A 22,352-nucleotide genomic window follows, 5' to 3' on the forward strand; every position below is an offset into this window, starting at 1 on the left:
AGTAATCCAAAGTATTTAGAATACGTTACTGACCTTGAGTAATCTAACGGAATACGTTACAAATGACATTTTACAGCATGTATTCTGTAATCTGTAGTGGAATATATTTTAAAAGTAACCCTCCCAACCCTGTTTATATATATATATATATATATATATATATAGGGCTCTAAATTTAACGTTAATTCTGTGCTATTTATTATATAAAAAAATAACGCATTCAAAAAATTAACGCAATTAATCCTCCGGAATGTATTAAGGAATATTCCCACTATCGGAGCAATTCAAGCATGGAGGTCCACCTGCTTTCTACAGGGGCCAGTAAGAGAAACTCTCTGTATAGGCAATGAACAAACAGACAGAAAACAAACCACACTTACTGAGAGCAGACAACACAAGATGAGAACATGTTCTTGCGTACAAACACAGCTTGATGGAGCGCAAATCTGAACGCAGGGATCTCAAGTTGTGTTTTTCTAATTTTCAAACTTTGTTTAACTTGACACAACTACCTAAAAACTGTATGTTTGTGACGATTATCTGCATGTGTCCAAACACTGTGATCTGTCACATGGTCGTGCTGATGAAAGCACAGATCAGCGGACTTGATTAAGACTAGTGTTTACAGGATTAAAAGGTGCAGTAAAAATACTGATTTACCCTCCTTAACACCAAAGCTTGTTTCTCTGCAGGTTTACATGCCCAAATGCATATTCTCTGAGCTACTAAAGGCAAAATGCAAACAGTATGGAAGCTGTCAGGAAACGTTGCGGATACAGCATGCAGTCTGGCAGCGGTTCAAACTGGTGCAGTGAACCCATCAGGACAGGTGCAGGTTGGTATCTCTCCAGCTAATTTGTTAGTGGTAATTACAATGAATAAACTGACACACAGTCATTCACAAATACACACAGCCTGTTCAGGGGGGCTCTACAAATATTTGATGTGTTTCAAACTAGCTACTTTTTATGCTAGGTTAATTTTATGTAAAATAATAGTTTACCTAACATATCTAATAGTTCTCGTGACAAAAAAACATCGGATTTGTGTCTCTAATGCTTTAAAACACCAAAGTGTACTGTATTCGTGGAAACTTGAGTGTGTATTTTGTGAGGTGAAGGTGGTCACAATGCCAAGGAGAACACACAGCACTGCCTGATTCAACACACACTCAACATATGCTCCCTGTAAAGGGAAAGTCGCAAATTTTATGCCTCACTTAAACATTAATCACGGCAGAGCTGCAATTCCAATTGTGCTGTTTGCTTTGCTCGCCATGACAACAGCAGGCTGGGTTCAGTCTCGGCTCTTTTGCGCACGAAAACTGAACAAGATTCATAAAGAACTCTAGAGCTCATCTGTGTGTTGTGAAAGGTCAAATATGAGCATGTACAAAAATTTCACTGCTTTCATACAGTTCTGTGTGTGAATATAAGAGTGTGTATGTGTGTGCTTTTGTGCTGCCGTAAAAAATGAAACTCTACTTACGGTCGGAACTAAAGTCATCCACGAGAATAATCTCTTGAATCAAGTGAGGTGGGCTTTTTGTTAATACACTGAAAAAAAAAAAAATAATAAAAGTATAAGTAAAAGTATTTTATTTAAAAACAGCTTTATAATGTAAAGTAACTTTTATACAGTGATATTGACTTTCTATGCAGTAATACCAATTCAAATACACTTGTGTGTTGGCTTAAGGGTCCAAAATGAACACTTGCCAAGTAAAAATTTTTGATTGGTTTTACATAATTCAATTGTGGACATCGGTTCCACACAATGAAAATGAGTTTCCTTAATGTAAAATGTAAATGTAGGCTTTACTCAAATATTTTGTGTTGAATAAACCGAAAGGAATTGAGTTAACCTTACTTAAATTTGATTTGTCCAAATAACTCAAATTAACTTTGCAGCTTGCTATGAGCTAGCAACAGTACATATTACCATATTATACGTACATTTTTGTTTACTTTAACAAAGATGGTGCTGCTGAGGGTTTACACTGATCCTCAATCGGTCTTTCTGCTGATGATCCCTCAGTCTTTGCTTCATGTCAAAAGCAATACACATTTTTATTTTTAGCAAGGTAAACCACCTATCTAACCTTTAGCTTCACTCTTCTCAACAAAGGTAACCTCCAAAAAAAAAAAAAAAAAAAGCACAGAAACTTCTCTAAATCCCAACATAACAGAACTTTAAACACTAACAAGTTTCCTACTTGTTTCATTTTGTGTAGAAATACATTAAAATAACACTTAATTTAAAAATATACTCTCCCAATCCAGTCCCATGCAAAGCATGCTGGGTAATGCAAATTCCCTGCCCAGTTTCAGCAATACTTTGATGCAACAAATATTATTCACATTGTTCCAACACAGCTGGATTAAGTAAACATAGATGGATTGTACACAATGAAATTAAGTTGAGACCAAATGCTAAAGAAATGTGTTGGATTAACTAATTTTAATTAAGTAAATTGAGCAAGCATTAACAATTATGTTGCGTGAAAACTATCCGTTAAAAGTCTGAATCCATTTAATCATTTCATACCAATGTAATCATATCACTTTTTAATGACTGTGTTGAATTTTACTTGGATTTTACGCAATATGATTATGTTCTCATCTCAAACATAAATGTATTAAGTTGAATTTAAATGTACTGGTTTGGTATTTTCAGTAGAGCTGCTTTCTATTTTTTTCAGTGTACCAAATGCAAATAACAATCAGCTCTAATAAGTAAATGAAACAGAGTTACTCACCAGCTGGCCATTAACTTTATTACTTTATGACTATTAGCATATCTTTTTCAGTGGAAAATTTACCATTAGACGCAATGCTGGGGAAGCTGCTTTGAGAATGTAGCTTCCCAAACTACAAGCTTACTACACTACAAGCTACTAATTAAAAAATGACTAATAACATTGAAGCTATTAACCTTATGCACCAGAGAATCTAGCACGCAGCCATTTTAACAATTTTGTCTTTGATCTTCCGGTGCAGCATATTCTATATAGATTTCTGTGGTGTTGATGTCAATGTGTAATTAGCAATCGAAGTGGATTACAGGTTATAGAGTTGTCAAAAGTTATCATGAGTATTTTTAAGTGTTCAAGGGATGTCATAACAACTGGAAGCAAAGCAGGAAGATTTTAAAACAAGAGTACTTCATTCATAAATAAAGATCCTAAAACGAAGTGTACATTTTATTTTATATTGCGTTTAGAACTCTTTTAATCACATTTAAGCCTCTAAAAAATGTGGGGTGACAAATTAATTTTAAAAAGTAAATGTAACTTCCTTTATGTAATGAACTTGCATGTAAAATAATACTGTCCTGTTAAATAATACTGAGGTGTCCTGTTTGAAATTTCATGTTAACTGCACATTTTAACACAAATTATTTACAAGTTGAAACCTAAAAATTTCGCAGAATTACACGTTTAACAATGAAACGCTTGTATCATAAAAAGTGTCGTAGCTGTCTGAATGTGATCTGCCAGTTCCAATTGACCTGGTGTCAGAAAAACGAACATTTACAGTGACAGAAAAAAACACCTCACAAGCATTTTCATGTAGTAAAGGACTAACACCGTCAACTCTTGGTGAAAAATACTTTCTGTGCTCCCACATGTAATCCATTTTGATCGACTCTTCTCATTAGCTTCAATGCAAACAGGAAGTTAGATGACAAAATTCGGAAGAGCAGAGCGCTGAAAAGGGGCGGGACTGAATAAGGTGAAAATAAAGAGGAAAATAGTTCTGACTGCAGTTCTGATTGCAGAATTCAATAATATCACATAATAACCATAGAAACATGGTTAATTTTCATATTAGGGTTAAACAAATAGGGTGAAAGCGTTAAATTTGAACATACATTAAGGGCTCTATACAACCTTGCGCAACGTCTTATCCACTTTTCGTGAGAGCACTAATTCTAAGTGCAATTTTCATGCCAGCACAAAGCGCAACTGGGCGTGGGTGGGAGTGTTTGCACTACTGTGGGTGAAGGCGCACAAACTGTTGGTTTTGTATGTAAATGAAGTGGAGCAATTAAGAATTTATTCGTTGCGCAAAGAAGTTTTAATACCACCTCTTAACTCAGCGCAAAGTCCAAATTCAGTTACTGCATTTGCAGTTTGGAGATTTCACCAACAGGTGGTAATACATTTATGTCCAAATTCTGAAAGTACAGAACATCAAATAACGTCCTTCGATCGCTGTTAAAGCCGTTTGTTGAATTAAAAAATTATGAGATTTCTAGAGGTCATAGTTTATTTTTTCAATTATTATTATTATTTGTATTGTTGTTTAAGTCACTGCAAAATGGGCCAGTGGAAGGAGAGATTAAAATGTTTGGATTTGATATGATTTTTTTGACCACTTCGTTATTTTGATTATATTTTCATTTTGTTTGAAGTGTAGTTTAAATTTAGAAATAGTTTAATTTTGTAGTTTTTCAATAAATGAATAAAGTTTTTCAAAATCAGTGCTGACCGGTAGAAGTAAAGTGTGCGCCGATACAATCCGTGACCACATTTAAATGCATGGTTTATCCCAGGGTTTTTGCAAAAAGCAGCGTTCTGAAACGAGAACGTGGGTTTCCTTACGCCACTTAAGGAATTAAGAGAGAGCGGTTTAACACACCTAGGTTTCTCCCGGAGAACGCAGCTTATCTGGCCATGTAAACACATAAGCGGCGTTCTCAGGTTTTTGCAGAGTGCACATGTGCGTGAACAGACACATCATTTTCAGCATCTAGTGCCCTAAATGCCGTGTTATAGGACGCTATGTCAAGTTAAACTTAGTTTCTCGATTATCCCTGCCTTTTGTTCGGTTCACATGTATTTGAGTGCAATAGCACATCACTGGTGAAAGGATTGAATTCTTGAATTCAAGCTTGAATTGTTTCAGTGGTAGGGCAATTTATTATTATGGAATTTATATACTTTCAGGTGGCATGATTTATTGCATTAATTTTCGGTTTTAAAATGAATAGTGTTAATTTTGCATTATTTTTCATATAATTAATCACACTAAAGTAACACCTTAAATCGACAGCCCTAATTTTGTTTTAAAAATAATGCAAAATACAGCTATGTATTTATGGCTGTTTGATTTTCTCACTTCACGTGCCATTTGGCAGAAGTGGCAAAGAGTTCATTTTGGACACTGGTTGGCTGTATAATTATTTGGCTATTAATACTGAACTTTCTCTTCATGTATGTGAGTTCTGCTGTAAAACTGAATGTCAGTGAGCCCAGTACAGCTCTAGACAATGGCACGTATACTGTATAATGCAGTGTAGGTTGTTACCTTTTAATAGTGCGCAGCAGGGTGGACCGCGCCTCATTGTGAAAAGTGATGATGATGTTGGTGGGTGGCAGGTCAGGGTCAAAGGTCATGGAGGCACATCTGTGAATGCAGCACACATAGACACACAAACAGAAAATCAGGAGGTTCCATTGCCAAGGTTGTATATGCTAAGGCAAAGAAATGTTTAACACACCAAATACACAGACATCCTCATGTTATATTGGCAACCCATGAGCAGGCACAGACAAAATCTGCACGTTTTTGCAATGATTGTAATTTTGGGGGGAAATCTGCAGTATTCTGTGGAATGTATTTACTATAAACATGGTAAAATGTCTTAAAAAGAGCTAAGAGCACTACACTCTTATTGGTAGCTGAAAGCTACATTGATCAAACTAGTCCAAATTTTTAAGTGGTGGGGGATGTGTTGAACTTTGTGAATGACATTTGTTCCAATTCTGTTCAAAATGCTGTTAAAATACTTTAAAATGATAAAAATGACTAAAACAAAATGACTTTTGTCCAGATCTATTAAATTATTCAGAAATACATTCAAATGCAATCCACACAGAACAATTACTTAAATACACCTTTACTCTGATAGCATGTTTTCAATTCATTCAAAGTCATTTAGATTTTTTTTTCTGGGGCTTCAAATAAAAAAGGTCATGTGGTGTACCCATTCAGCGATAGTAAAACATTAAAAAGCTGAAATTCTTGAAAAAAAAATAAAATAAAAAAATGTTGGCAAATGTAGTTTGGAATAATCTTTTAAAATTATTTATTTGAAAAACTTTTGTCCACCAAGTCGAAGTCAGGTGGTGTAACTAACATGCAGGGAGCCATTATTTGACATTTGACACACACACACGCACACGCACGCACACACACACACGCACACGTTGGTGTGGCCATCCTTATGAGGACTCTCCATAGACATAATGATTTTTATACTGTACGAACTATAAATTCTATCCCCTAAACCTAACCCTCACAAAAAATGTTCTGCATTTTTACATTTTCAAAAAAACATCATTTAGTATGTTTTTTAAGCGATCTGAATTATGGGGACACTAGAAATGTCCTCATAAACCACATTTGTAGCATAATACCCTTGTAATTACCAGTTTGTAACCTAAAATAATGTCCTCATAAACCACCCAGTTCCGCCCACACACACACACAAATAATAAAACACAGAGGACCCCTTTAGACCCTCATGACTGTGTGTGAAGTTTAACAAAAACTTCAGATATGACATCTTTGACCACTTGATACATATCTCGTGCCGCTTTTAAAAGATGCAGTGTCAAGTTACAACTCTGGAGAGTAGAATCTATTCTCTGTCATTCAGCTGCTGTCTCTTGCTGTTTTGAGCACAAACGCATCATGGACGCTTTCACCCATCTGCGCTATTTTTATTTGTTGGTGTATGAAAACATGCACTGGATAGACGTCTTTGACCGTTTAGATGCGTTTCCGACGATGTGCATTTCAGTGCAGGATGATACTGAAAACTGGATATGGATGTGTCTTCAGCATATTTCAGCGTGGATTGCATGTTTTATCGGCTCATATCACTGTGGATTGCTTGTGAACAGTCATAAAATTATTCAAGCTTTGCAAAGGAACAGTTATTGAAGGATGGGGCAGTTAAAAACACTTGGACCCGATCAAAAATGCAAGTAAACCGTTTCATTCATGAATATGTCAAATGTCATGACTGATTGATAGTTTATGATGCTGACATCCTGTCTACACTGGGTGCATCCGTTGACATGACGCAATGGCTTGAGGCTGTCAACACCGGGCGTGTTGACACAAACTTTCTAAACCATTTATTTGTGTTGGTGGCAGTAGTAGCGCCAGGGCATGCAGCTCAAAATGGAATGGGACATCTGTTTACTGTCAGCGCAACATGAATTGCCGTAACGGACGCTTCCATGGTAGACAGCATCATTGATTATAATGGGCTCTATTGCTTTTGACACGACTCTCACGTCCGGTGTAGACAGGGTGGGAGTGTTAACAGTTGTGCTTAATATATTCGGATGCAATGTGTTGGATGTGCATTATGTGTAACCCCTGAAATGTAGTTTTATAATGTTGTGGAGCTTGTTCTTTCTCTTCAGATTGAGTTCCAAAAATGGCTGAATTTGAGGGGCTGCACGATGTTAGCCAATCAGAACAGTGGGAATTTACGTTGAAATTTTAAGTCATATAGTACAAAATTATGAATGTTTTAATGCAAAAAATATTATTAAGGTGCTTTCACACTTGATTCGATTGCTTGGACCAAACCCAAGTTCTTTTCCTACCCCTCCCTCTGCACCAGCTGGTTTCTGTTCACATCATATTATTTGGGTCCGAACCGCGGTCTGATTACATCATCAACGTGAGTACAAGTGGCAGGTGTTTACCACTGTAACTAGGTAACAACTCGGGAAGACGTCAATGTGTTAAGTGAAGTATTCATGTACTTCTCGCCATGCACAGAAAAACACTCATGTTTGTCTCCCGCGGTTGCACTGAATGTGCAATGATGTGATGAATATTAGTGTTTGTCTGCCATGAGCCTCGGATGCTTTGCAAGAGATGTGAAGAATGTGAGCTGCTCTCTGAAGGCAGTGTATTTGGACACAAGCAGGTATGAGAAATGCATTATACCATAATAATTGCAATCACGAGCCTGCAAAGGTGCAAATTCTACGTCATTACAAGCGGTTTACTTCTGTGATTTGGTCCGATTCTGTTCATATCAGCAGTGAAACTTACCAGAGTTCACATGAACAGTACGCCAGACCACCTTTTCAAGTGGACCTGGGTGCGGTTCGCAGGTGTGCACTTGAGTTCGGAAAACAGTGTTCACATTATTCAAAAGAACCGAACTTCGACATCATTCGACCCCGGGTGCGGACCAAAAGTGACATTGTGAAAGCACCCTAACATTATCAGTGGACCTCAGGGAAGATAATATACTAAACTATAAAAAAGGAGCATTTCATGACTCCTTTAACAGTTTAACTGCAGATGTAGTTAAATGCAGGTACTGTGAAGTACAATGCACAACACTTATGAACATAATAAGTACACTGTATCAAATCCTTACGTACATAGTAAAAAGTGGGTCCAAAAAACTTCTTGATATTCGTAACTCAATAACTCATGATATTTGCAATAACATGTATGTTTTACATTGGAACATATGCATGAAAATTTGTCTGAAATGAATGATTAATCAAGTATTTTTAATACCTTTTACACGATGGTTACATCACTTGAGTCACTGAATAAAAATTTAGAAAATACTATAAATGTTTTTCAAAAATGTATGAAACCAACATGGACACAAAGATAAAATTTCTACGAACCTGACATATTTATAATTTTTATAACCTTGAACAACCTTATTTGTCATTGACCTTGTGTGTTTCACTTGTAAGTGAATTTGTCTGTGTGCATTTCTGTTTATTTGTATTATGTTTCCTGTGTGTGTGTGTGTCTATGTGTGGTGTGTTACCTATAGTGTCGTGTATCTCTGATGGCACGTTCACTCCCCAGTCTGTCACTCTCCTGCAGGTTGAAGGCATGTTCTCTGTAAGGATCCTCACCAGCTTTTAGCTGTTTACTGGATAGAAATGCTTTCTCATCAAACAAACCCATGAGCTGAGTTTGATGCTCCGACTTCGGCGAATGAGTCACCTAACACACAGACACAGAGAAAAAAACCACACACACAGAATTACACATGCTGTATTACCTGTTAGTGCTGCTAAACAGAAAATGTTTTAGTATCTCAGTGTGTCAAAGGCTTAATTCGCAGTGGTCACATAGAAGAAATATAGTTTACATAATTAATAAATTAAGCATATTTTTAAACATCACTATAAATATTGTTCATACTTTGATTTGAACAAACCCCTGGGCTAAACCTTAGATATTAAACTGTGGTGCCTAACACGTCCCAAACTGTAAGTGCTACAGACATGAATGATGAGTTAAATCATGCAGCTTGTTGAAGAAAGGTGTGCTATTACTTTTCTAAGTGATCTGACTCAAAATTTTTGCCTGGCAGACAGGGTTACAGTGCAGCAGTGAATTTTGCTGTCTCACATGCATGTTCTTACACCAATTATGCTTAATAAGCCGTCAAGGTGTGCGGTCATGTAAACAAATTAAACTGTTTTTTTTTTGTTTTTTAAATCGGTGTATGGTCACAAATCACTTAAGAATAAACCGACTGTGACGAGGAGGATAGCATGGCCAGGCCATGATGGAGCACGTCCGGTGCTGAATCAGCTGATCAGCGGGAGACCGAGATAAGGGGCAGCTGCAGACACCGGTTCCAGAGACGCAATTTGACGCAATGGCTTGAGGCTGTCAACACCGGGCGTGTTGACACAAACTTTCTAAACCATTTATTTGTGTTGGTGGCAGTAGTAGCGCCAGGGCATGCAGCTCAAAATGGAATGGGACATCTGTTTACTGTCAGCGCAACATGAATTGCCGTAACGGACGCTTCCATGGTAGACAGCATCATTGATTATAATGGGCTCTATTGCTTTTGACACGACTCTCACGTCCGGTGTAGACAGGGTGGGAGTGTTAACAGTTGTGCTTAATATATTCGGATGCAATGTGTTGGATGTGCATTATGTGTAACCCCTGAAATGTAGTTTTATAATGTTGTGGAGCTTGTTCTTTCTCTTCAGATTGAGTTCCAAAAATGGCTGAATTTGAGGGGCTGCACGATGTTAGCCAATCAGAACAGTGGGAATTTACGTTGAAATTTTAAGTCATATAGTACAAAATTATGAATGTTTTAATGCAAAAAATATTATTAAGGTGCTTTCACACTTGATTCGATTGCTTGGACCAAACCCAAGTTCTTTTCCTACCCCTCCCTCTGCACCAGCTGGTTTCTGTTCACATCATATTATTTGGGTCCGAACCGCGGTCTGATTACATCATCAACGTGAGTACAAGTGGCAGGTGTTTACCACTGTAACTAGGTAACAACTCGGGAAGACGTCAATGTGTTAAGTGAAGTATTCATGTACTTCTCGCCATGCACAGAAAAACACTCATGTTTGTCTCCCGCGGTTGCACTGAATGTGCAATGATGTGATGAATATTAGTGTTTGTCTGCCATGAGCCTCGGATGCTTTGCAAGAGATGTGAAGAATGTGAGCTGCTCTCTGAAGGCAGTGTATTTGGACACAAGCAGGTATGAGAAATGCATTATACCATAATAATTGCAATCACGAGCCTGCAAAGGTGCAAATTCTACGTCATTACAAGCGGTTTACTTCTGTGATTTGGTCCGATTCTGTTCATATCAGCAGTGAAACTTACCAGAGTTCACATGAACAGTACGCCAGACCACCTTTTCAAGTGGACCTGGGTGCGGTTCGCAGGTGTGCACTTGAGTTCGGAAAACAGTGTTCACATTATTCAAAAGAACCGAACTTCGACATCATTCGACCCCGGGTGCGGACCAAAAGTGACATTGTGAAAGCACCCTAACATTATCAGTGGACCTCAGGGAAGATAATATACTAAACTATAAAAAAGGAGCATTTCATGACTCCTTTAACAGTTTAACTGCAGATGTAGTTAAATGCAGGTACTGTGAAGTACAATGCACAACACTTATGAACATAATAAGTACACTGTATCAAATCCTTACGTACATAGTAAAAAGTGGGTCCAAAAAACTTCTTGATATTCGTAACTCAATAACTCATGATATTTGCAATAACATGTATGTTTTACATTGGAACATATGCATGAAAATTTGTCTGAAATGAATGATTAATCAAGTATTTTTAATACCTTTTACACGATGGTTACATCACTTGAGTCACTGAATAAAAATTTAGAAAATACTATAAATGTTTTTCAAAAATGTATGAAACCAACATGGACACAAAGATAAAATTTCTACGAACCTGACATATTTATAATTTTTATAACCTTGAACAACCTTATTTGTCATTGACCTTGTGTGTTTCACTTGTAAGTGAATTTGTCTGTGTGCATTTCTGTTTATTTGTATTATGTTTCCTGTGTGTGTGTGTGTCTATGTGTGGTGTGTTACCTATAGTGTCGTGTATCTCTGATGGCACGTTCACTCCCCAGTCTGTCACTCTCCTGCAGGTTGAAGGCATGTTCTCTGTAAGGATCCTCACCAGCTTTTAGCTGTTTACTGGATAGAAATGCTTTCTCATCAAACAAACCCATGAGCTGAGTTTGATGCTCCGACTTCGGCGAATGAGTCACCTAACACACAGACACAGAGAAAAAAACCACACACACAGAATTACACATGCTGTATTACCTGTTAGTGCTGCTAAACAGAAAATGTTTTAGTATCTCAGTGTGTCAAAGGCTTAATTCGCAGTGGTCACATAGAAGAAATATAGTTTACATAATTAATAAATTAAGCATATTTTTAAACATCACTATAAATATTGTTCATACTTTGATTTGAACAAACCCCTGGGCTAAACCTTAGATATTAAACTGTGGTGCCTAACACGTCCCAAACTGTAAGTGCTACAGACATGAATGATGAGTTAAATCATGCAGCTTGTTGAAGAAAGGTGTGCTATTACTTTTCTAAGTGATCTGACTCAAAATTTTTGCCTGGCAGACAGGGTTACAGTGCAGCAGTGAATTTTGCTGTCTCACATGCATGTTCTTACACCAATTATGCTTAATAAGCCGTCAAGGTGTGCGGTCATGTAAACAAATTAAACTGTTTTTTTTTTGTTTTTTAAATCGGTGTATGGTCACAAATCACTTAAGAATAAACCGACTGTGACGAGGAGGATAGCATGGCCAGGCCATGATGGAGCACGTCCGGTGCTGAATCAGCTGATCAGCGGGAGACCGAGATAAGGGGCAGCTGCAGACACCGGTTCCAGAGAGAGAGACGCACTCGGCCGCGTTGTATGTGTGTCTGTGTCCTTATGTTTTATGTTGTTTTAAGTTCATTTATACATTAAAAGTTTATGTTGATTGTTCAGCAGGTTCCCGCCTCCTCCTTTCCCATTTTAATCCCCCGTTTCAGTGGTGCCGAAACCTGGGAAGGAGGAGGGATGCGCTGTCGCGGAGTCCTTGCTGCTGCCATCCGCCAGAGGAGCATCCGTGGCCATCTGCCTGGGGACTGAGGGGTCATCGCCGGCCGCCGAGAGCCGGAGGAACCGCAGCCATCTGCCGAGAAGGGGAGGAGCGGTTCCATCCGCCAGGTGCCGGACGACTCGCTGCCATCCATCGGGGAAGGAGCAAGCTGGCATCTGCCAGAGGGTGGAGGAGCGGTTGAGGACCGGGCGAAAGCGTGTCCGGGAGCCGGCGAGCAAGTTCTTCTCTCCCTCCTCTCTCTCTCTGTGTGCCTCCGCTCGCCCTTTCCCTCTCCCCACGTCTCCCCTCGTCTCTCCCCCCAGGTTCACAGGAGGTGAAATGATCGCTAGAGGCGCTACAACAACAATGACTTTTATTCACATTCACACAAATCACGAGTAAAACGTCAGATTATCAGTTCATAAACTTTTCGCCCCGCTCCTAACACAATGCAAATGACATAGAATTTTACAATAGCCCATGACTTGCAAGGTGATGCATTTTAACGTTTTCATTACATAAGCAAGCTTATACATGTATTTGGATGAGTCTGATCAACTTGACTAGTAGCTCAACTGATAGAGCATTGCGTTTGCAATACAAGTCCTGAAGAGCACTTGAGTCGAAAGTGTCTTTACTCCTCACATTTGCTTTTTATGACACTATCAGTTAGGTTTAAGGTTTAGGGTAGGGAGGTAGGTTTTGTTGATTTAAAACTTACAGCATGAACATTAAAAACCTTATCAGTTTGGAAGAACATTTAACTAGCTTTTTGTTAGAGGACAATTCACCTCAGAACTGCCGCAACACGTTTAATGAACCATGTAATGTCATATTGAAAAATGTCACCACAGTCCCGGAATTTTCATGAGATCAGGCTGGGAGACAGAGTCATGAAAGGGGTAGCATTCATTTGATATCAAGAGGCTTAGCTTACAGTGAGTGACCTTACCCTCCATTTCTGAAGAAAGTGAAAATCCCTCCACCTACATTCCACAAACACTTTCAGATACAGCAGAGATGCACTCAAGAGCCCAAAGACCTGCTTTACCAAATATCTGCACAAGAAAGTGCTGTGTGACTTTGCTGAAGATGTATAACAGCACATGCGATCTTCATGACCTGTTACCACGTCTCAGCTCTAAAAACAAAGTGAAACTGCAACACCTTGCAAATTTCTCTGATATAAAGTTTCAAGCTGCTAAAAATGCGTCCTCCACCTCATTTTTAAATCCATCAGCAGCCCTGAACACAGTTAATGGGATGCATGTGCCGCTGGCTATGACAGGTCGCCTCTGCAGCATAAAGTAGCAGATGCAGTCATATCACTAGAGCTTACACAACGATAACTTTCACTTGTAGAAACAGGACTGAAATTTGCCTCGGGTGAGAGGGTGACATTCCAAAAGGCTTTAAGAAAAAAGTGATAAAGCACAGATTCCAACTTGATAGAGAACTTCACTAACAAAAAAACACCATGCTATTACCATGTTTTTGGGACATGTACCATGGCAATACCATGGTTTTTGGACATATATCATGGTAGTACCAAATTATGAGTGGTGGTGGTGTAGTGGACTAAAGCACATAACTGGTAATCAGAAGGCTGCTGGTTCAATCCCCACAGCCACCACTGTTGTGTCCTTGAGCAAGGCACTTAACTCCAGGTTGCTCCAGGGAGACTGTCCCTGTAATAAGTGCACTCACTGTAAGTCACTTTGGATAAAAGCGTCTGCCAAATGCATAAATGTAAATTATTCTTTGAAGCTCCTTGGTATTTCAATTTTAATTCCATGGTATATGACTACAGTCCACAGCAATCCATTTTGCAATTTAATTTGTCAATCTGTCTGAAGTAGACTTATTATAAGGCCTTTTCTAAGGACGCATCTATGTACACACGCATCAGTCAAATGCTTTTGGAGTGTCTCACTTTGGTTGTGTCAGATCATAAACAGTTTTTAGGATGCTGTCTGTAGTTAAACATGGTTTGAAACTTAGAAAAACATCTTGAGACACCTGCAATGGAGTTGTAATGAGTTGTGCTCCATTCAGCAGTGTTTGAACACAAGAACGTGCCCTCATCTTGTGCTGACTGCTGTCGGTAGGTGTGGTTTGTTGCATGTATAACTGCCCCCTGCTGAATGGGACTCGCAAAAACATGAAGGTGGTTCTTCAAGCTATCCTGTCTGGTCTGAACCGACAGAAGGTCTACTGTGGCACAAGTCACAGAAAAGTTTAATGATGCTTACGGGAGGAATGTGTCACAATACAGTGCATCGCACCCTGCTGCATATGGGGCTGCGTAGCCGCAGACCGGTCAGAGTGGGCTTTCGAACGTCGGAACTGGACCTTGGAGCAGTGGAAGAAGGTCACCTGGTCCGATGAGTCCCGTTTTCTTTACATCACGTGGATGGCCGTGTACGTGAGCAGTTTACCTGGGGAAGTGATGGCACCAGGATGCACTGTGGAAAGACGACAAGCTGGTGGAGAGAATGTGATGCTCTGGGCAATGTTTTGCTGCGAAACCCTGGGTCCAGCCATTCATGTAGACGTCAATTTGCCACCTACCTATGCATCGTTGCAGACCAGGTACACCAATTCATGGCAATGGTATTCCCTGATGGCAGTGGCCTCTTTCAGCAGGCAATTGTACTTGCTTGTTTTGATTATCCACCCCAGAATCTTCGCCCCTGCTGGAATGGACTCTTGGAATCAATTCTATCGATTCCAAGAATTGTAATTGGAGTCGATTCAAAAAATTTGCAATTTAACAGCCCTAATAAATACTGCAGAATGTTAAATATTTATTTTCTATTTTATCAATTTTAATTTATTAAACTATTATTTTTTAATCTAAACACTTTGTTTATTTCCAGGTATAAATAAAAAATGTATCAGACCAATGAGAGACAAGCATGTAACAAACATATGACATACTGTATACTGTAACAATACAACAAGCTCTTTTACTTCAGTGGAGTCAGTAAGAGTACTGAAATCTGACATCTGTCTTGTGTTCTGTGTGTCCAAGCTGTTTGGCTTTTTTCATGTATATAGACACGCCTAAATACAACAAAATCCATCTGGCCATTAGCAAAACTGCACTACGATCATCAATGCTGTATGTGTGCTGATCTAACATGCAAATAATGCTGAGAAACTTGCAGTGCCAAAAGAAAATACTGCTCACTGTGACATACTAAAGTTCTGCTTTACATAAAAGACGCATCGAGTATAAACACTATGGTACTTTATGCATTGAAAATGCATCTGTTATACAGAAAAACATTCAGCATAAGGAGACGTTTGCATTGATATTTTAATATTTATTACCCTCATGAAAAGATTATCAGCTGAGACTGATGTTACAAAAGGGCCACAGTAAAAAGGGAGGATCTGCTATTGGCTCTAGTGCCTGACTGATTTATCGGTCGTCCGATATTTTCGGCCGATATTAGACTTTCACAGATATATTGGTATTGCCGTATCTGTTTACCGATATGCACAGATATTAAAACTTTTTTTCAGAACATATAATGCAGAAAAGAATGCTTAAGAATTGGTGTCATAACGTAGTTTGTCCGGCAGAGTGCACTACGACTCCATTGTTTACAGAGCTGAGCTGAAGGTGGCTCTGCAGACAGGGCGGAGTTAAGCGGTGTCTTCACGGTAAGTTGTTAACTAGTTTGTGAAAAACATACTGGAAAGTTAATAAACAATGACCCCATCATTTTCCCTTTTCAATATAACTAATATAACATTAACCCAGTCCCTGACAACCATGTCACTCATGTTTATCACATCTGTTTGCTGTTAGCCAGCTATAGTTTGTCAGTGCAGTCAGTAATGTAGCAGATTGAAAGGTAAACATCAGTGCATCTTTTTGCAGCTCAGCATACAACGGTGCGGTGGTGGATTGTGTCTGTTGAGTGTTGATTTCATGCTACGCTGTTACCTAGTTGGTGAGACACAATGCTGGAAAGTAAATAAAGTCCATCTTTTGCTCTCCGTGACAACGAGCTTATAGCTAACTAGCTAAGCACGTAGGTACTTTCATTGTTGTCAGCAGAGTGGAAGCTAATGAGTAAACATGTATTCACCAAACTGTTTTGTTCAGGATTTACAGTTTGGTACCCCCTTCAACCGAACAATTCCAGTTGTTGAATTTACAAAATGTAATATTTAAAAGTCTGGTTTTCCACCATTGAAAGTTTCCCCTGAACTTATATAACAGAATACGATGTAACATCGCTGCTGCTGTTTATCTCTTGTCTCGGCAGTATTAATATAGTCAGCATTTGACTGATACTAAACAGTATGATGTTTATTTAGCTATTTATTTTATTTGTATTTATTATTTATTTAAATGGTCAGCAGCTGACTGATACTAATCATACAGTACTAATATTTATTTAGCTATAATTTTAATTTATTCTTTATTTAAATGATTTAAATGATCAGCAACTGACTGATACTGAACATACAGTACTGATGCTTATTTAGCTATTTATTGTATTTTTATTTATTCTTTATTTTCTCAGTGTTCATTTCTAGAATTTGTTGACAATGTATAATAATAATGTCAAATATTCTTTGATAAAAATATTTGTTTAAGAAAGCAGCCTTCTGAGTACCTTTGCATAGTCATATCGGTGCAAAATCAGTGCACAATCCACATAGAAAAGGTCTGTTTTCATTCCAGCTCAAAAATTAGCTATATCGGACACCATATCGGTAGTCTGTGAATTTCCCCCCCTCTAAAATCAGTATTGGTCTCAAAAATCCCATATCGATCGGACTCTAATTGGCTCAAGGCAAATAAATAAATGTGTTGTGCAACAACACTTCTGAGACATTGTCCATAAAAATGTACTGTAGCTTGAATTACAATTTAGTTTTGATAAAGCACTTTATCTCTACACTTCTGTCATTAATAGAGTGAAAAGATACAGTTCAGAGTGCATGACCATTTCAGATTATTTTACAGGCAGAGACAAAAATAAAAGGGTAGATCAGATATCAAAGAATGTTAATGGATAGTGGGATTACTCTAGTTAAAGTAAAGAATTACTACCACTATCACTTCACAGCTAATGGATATTACAGCTTAAATTCTTAAATGTGAAGATATTAACAGGATACCTTGTCTTGGAAGAAATCCATTGAAACCAATAGGGGTAATTTTGACCCTCTTTATGCATTCGTGTAGATTTTTTGGGTTATGCATTACCAAAGTATTTGCCCCCTTCCTGATTTATTCTATTTTTGTGTATTTTTCGTACTAAATTGTTTTAGCTCTTCAAACGAGATATAACATAAAACAAAGGCGACCTGAGTAAACACAAAATACAGTTTTCAAATATATATTTTTATTGAAGCAAAAAAGTTATCCAACACCTATACACCTTGTGAAATACTAACTGCCCCCTTAAACTTAATAGCTGGTTGTGTCACCTTTAGCAGCAACAACTGCAACCAAATGCTTCTGATAACTGGAGATTAGTCTTTCACAATGCTGTGGTGGAATTCTGGCACCCTCTTCTTTGCAGAACTGCTTTATTTAAGCCATATTGGAGGGTTTTGAGCATGAACTGCCCGTTTAAGGTACTGCCACAGCATCTCAATCGGGTCAAGTGGTGGACTTACTCCAATGCTTTGGATCATTGTCTTGCTGCATAATCCAGTTCTGCTTGAGCTTCAACTCATGGACTGATGACCGGATGTTCTCCTTTAGGATTTTCTGGTAGAGAGCAGAATTCATGTTTTCCTCAAATATTGCAAGTCGCCCTGAAACAGCAAAGCATCCCTACACCATCACACTACCACCACCATGCTTGACCGTAGGTATGATGTTCTTTTTGTGGAATTCTGTGTTTGATTTACGCCAGATGTAACGGGACCCCTGTCTTCCAAACAGTTCCACTTTCGACTCATCAGTCCACAGAACATTCTCCCAAAAGGTGTGAAGATCATCAATGTGTGTTTTGGCAAAATTCAGAGGTGCCTTAATGTTCTTCTGGGTTAGCAGTGGTTTTCACCTCTGTGTCTTTCTGATAGTGGAGTCATGAACAGTGACCTTTATTGATGTGAGAGAGGCCTGCAGTTCCATGGATGTTGTCCTTGGCTTTTTTGTGACTTCCTGGAGGACTCGTTGCTGTGCTCTTGGAGGAATTTTGGAAGGTCGGCCACTTCTGGGAAGGTTCATTACTGTGACAAGTTTTTTCCATTTGGAGATAATGGCTCTCACTGTGATTATTTGGAGTCCCAGAGTCTTTGAAATAGCTTTGTAACCCTTCCCAGACTGATGTATTTGAATCTCCTTTTTCCTCATTATTTCTGGAATTTCTTTTGACCTTGGCATAGTGTGCTACTAGGTGAGAACTTTTAGCCAACTTCATGCTGCTGAAAAAGTTCTATTTAGGTGTTGATTTGATTGAACAGGGCTGACAGTAATCAGGTCTGGGTGTGTCTAGTCCAGCTGAACCCCATTATGAATGCAGTTTCATAGATTTGGGGGTTTAGTAACTAAGGGGGCAAATACTTTTTTCACACAGGCCCAGTTGGTATTGGATAACTTTTTTGCTTCAATAAATAACATTATCATTTAAAAACTGTATTTTGTGTTTACTCAGACTGCCTTTTGTTATATGCTAGGTTTTGTTTGAATTTTTTGAAACAATTTAGTATGAGATATACACAAAAATAGAAGAAATCAGGATGGGGGCAAATACTTTTTCACAGCACTGTAAGTGTATTAATTTTAAATTTAATTTGACAGCCCTTTTAATTAGTGGTGTAAAGTTTGTGCTCTGGACATGAATGATACCTCATATCACTACTCGGACTTACTTCAGAAAATGTAAAAATCTAGTAAAATTGTATTAGCCTACAGTATATTACATATGTATTAGCATTATATCGGCCACCCACTCTCTAGTTACTGGTATCATCCATTGAAAAATCCATGTCAGTTGACCACTAATTGTTAGTAAGAATAACTAATTACATTAAGAATTATTCATTATTAAGAAAATGCAGGACATTTGAAATTATATACATAATACAATTTTTTTTTTTTTTTATTAAACTGCATTGAACCTATTTTTCCCCAAAGGCACCAGGACAAAGAAAAAAATAAAGTGTTTAGATTTATTAAAGCACTTATGTTATTAAATTATTTCTAGAGGCTAAGTATTAGTGCAAGTAAACACATTAGTGCTCATCATGTGTTTGTTGTGGTTTGGAGAATGATGCTCTGTTACTATGGAGCTGCAGGACACAGCACAGAGATACAGGAAACATCTCGATATTCTCTCTTTTTTTTAAGCATCAGTGTGTTATTCCAGTGCTCACATACATGCCATTGATTTATTAAGGAAGTGAACATTTGAATTTAAACATGATTCAATTGGATTAGATCATTTATTCCATGCACTGTAAAAAATGTCCGTAATTTTAACAGGTAACCTAACACACATTGCTACAGTAAAAAAACGTTAATTGGTTAATGGGTAGTTATTTTATGGGAAAATATTGTACAAATGTTTTTTGGATGTAAAAAGTTAAGTATGACTTTATCGTATAATTACGGTAAACATTTCTGTTATATTTAACAAGAGAATACATGTACTTTTTACGGTAAACTATTGTTAAAATTACGGTGAAAAACAATAATCCCAGAAGTCATAATTTGTTATGGGAATAGTTATGCTTCTTTTTATTTTTAATATCTATTTTTTACTTTGAGGAGTTCTGTGTTATATTTTATGTAGTTAATGCTAATTGCATTATTTTAGTGTCGCATGTGTTACCCTGATGGTGTTAGTAACACTCTGCACTGTCTCTACATGTGTATTTATTTTTGCTACTGGAAAGGTCACTCTTGATGAACTGTGTCATGTGGCCTTTTGTAGTTACTATGGTGATTAACAATACATTTTAAAGAGCTCCAGAAGGTTAGTATATCAAGTTTATATAATTTAATAATAAAATCGGTAGTTAACCGTAAAATATACTGGCACACATACGGCCTTTTCCAGAAACTTACCTACAGTTTCCAGTTTAGAGGTCATGTGTGAACACAACCCTTTTGAAAATACCTGTACATTTTGCTCAGGCAATTTTCCTTAATGCGACGTTGTATCATTACTTCTAAATTTCCTTACTGATGGCATGTGTGAACAGCATATTTAGTACCAGTATTTACCAGTAAAGGCAACCCAATGATTTTCCTGTAATTTACCTGTTTGCATGTGTGAAAGGGGCTATGGTCAAGATATTTTTTACTGTACATTTCTGGCAACACAGCTGCAGGTATTTTACCGTAGATTTAACAGAATTTTTTAACAGTGTGCTATTTTTGCATGCATTGAATCCATCTAATAAATATCTGAAAACCTAACAGATAAAGCATTCTTTTGGAAGCCAGAGAACTACTGAGAAATCAAATCGGACAGTTTTTCCTCCACCTGATGAATGTGGAGTCAAACTGTGAGGAGCAAATCAAACATCAAACAGCTGTCCTTTAGAGCACAGTTGACTCCAGCCACACGTCCCGAATGATTTGAGCCTCTCAAGTCACCCTCTTGTTTTATAATTGTAGATGTCAGTACAAAAATGAGTTAAACATGAGGTTTTAAAAAGGCTTTTTTACACAAACGGTGTGAATGAGGATAACATATTAGGAGCAGATCTTGTAAATAGAAAATGTTGCTAGTGCTGTACATCTCTCCTCTATAATCATTTGAAAATTTTACAGACTGAAAGTTTGTTTTGGTTGTTTAAGGTTGTATCACCAAGTTAATAGTCAAAATGATTCATATTTCCATATTAGAATCCTAATGGATATTAAGAAATCTTCTTCTATGAACTGTAAAAAGTGAAAATGTGCCATTGTTACCTGAAGGAGCTTCTTTTTTTTTTTTTTTTTTTTTTAGCTTTAAGATCACTTTTGTTGATGTAACCTAAGGTAAATTAAGAGTAATGTTAAAGGGACAGTTCACCCAAAAATGAAAATTCTCTCATCATATACTCACCCTCATGCCATCCCAGATGTGTATGACTTTCTTTCTTCTGCTGAACACATCTGAAGATTTTTACTGGGCAGGGAGAATTTATAGTAGCTAATTTATATAGCAGAGATATTCTTCTAAATTTTTCGTTTGTGTTCAGCAGAAGAAAGAAAGTCATACACATCTGGGATGGCATGAGGGTGAGTAAATGATGAGAGAATTTAATTTTTTTTGGTGAACTATCCCTTTAAATAATACTTTAAAAGTGAGAAAAAATTATAATTCAGATGTTACCATATAAAGCACATTTTTAGGTTAACTAACAATTTTGTTTTTCAATTTTGAAATAAAACTGTTGAAGGAAATAACAGGGAGAGCTACTGGATTTTAACCCTCAAATATTTTCAGTATCATTTACAATGAGGTTCTATGCGTTAACATTAATTAATGCATTAGGAATCAAATTTGAATTTGAATACTTTCTTGGTTTATGTTAATTTATCAATATAATATTGTTCATTGTTAGTTCATAATATATTAACTAATGTTAAAGTATATACAGTATGTACTGTTAATGTTGAAAATATATTCGTTTGTGGAAATTAACATAACATAATGAGCAAAACATAACACATTTTGTAAAAGTATTGTTCATTGTTAATGGTAACTACTGCGTTAACATGTACAACCTTTTTGTCTTTAAATTCATTTTAATGTTCTACAAGGACATTTTTATCCTTTCAGTAAACCTAATAATGAATAGTGTTCTAAAAGATGTGTTTTAGGGTTTGTCATACGTTGCAAGGTACAACTGGTCTAAAGCTACCACAAAACTACCACAACACTTAAACATCTGTTTGTCACTATGCACTGCAAAATGATCCTGATTTTCCTGAGGTCA

General features: G+C 37.4%; 1 protein-coding gene across 3 annotated transcripts in view; it reads right to left on the reverse strand.

Moving 5' to 3' along the window:
- LOC127455373 (polypeptide N-acetylgalactosaminyltransferase 16-like) overlaps positions 1-22,352 on the reverse strand; it is a 63,043-nt gene that overhangs the window by 36,805 nt on the left and 3,886 nt on the right. Inside the window, exons 1-4 of one of the 3 annotated variants that reach the window (XM_051723227.1) lie at positions 11,413-11,547; positions 8,833-9,014; positions 5,313-5,411; positions 1,489-1,556 (exon numbers count right to left, since the gene is read on the reverse strand). In XM_051723227.1, the coding sequence (XP_051579187.1) occupies positions 1,489-1,556; positions 5,313-5,411; positions 8,833-8,975 (310 nt within the window). In that variant the 5' untranslated portion in view covers positions 8,976-9,014; positions 11,413-11,547. Of the gene's footprint in view, positions 1-1,488; positions 1,557-5,312; positions 5,412-8,832; positions 9,015-11,412; positions 11,595-22,352 lie in introns of those variants that run through there. The other 2 variants (XM_051723226.1, XM_051723225.1) reach the window with 2 other exon arrangements.

This window comes from Myxocyprinus asiaticus, chromosome 17 (genome assembly GCF_019703515.2).
Source record: "Myxocyprinus asiaticus isolate MX2 ecotype Aquarium Trade chromosome 17, UBuf_Myxa_2, whole genome shotgun sequence".
Taxonomy (NCBI): Eukaryota; Metazoa; Chordata; class Actinopteri; order Cypriniformes; family Catostomidae; genus Myxocyprinus; species Myxocyprinus asiaticus.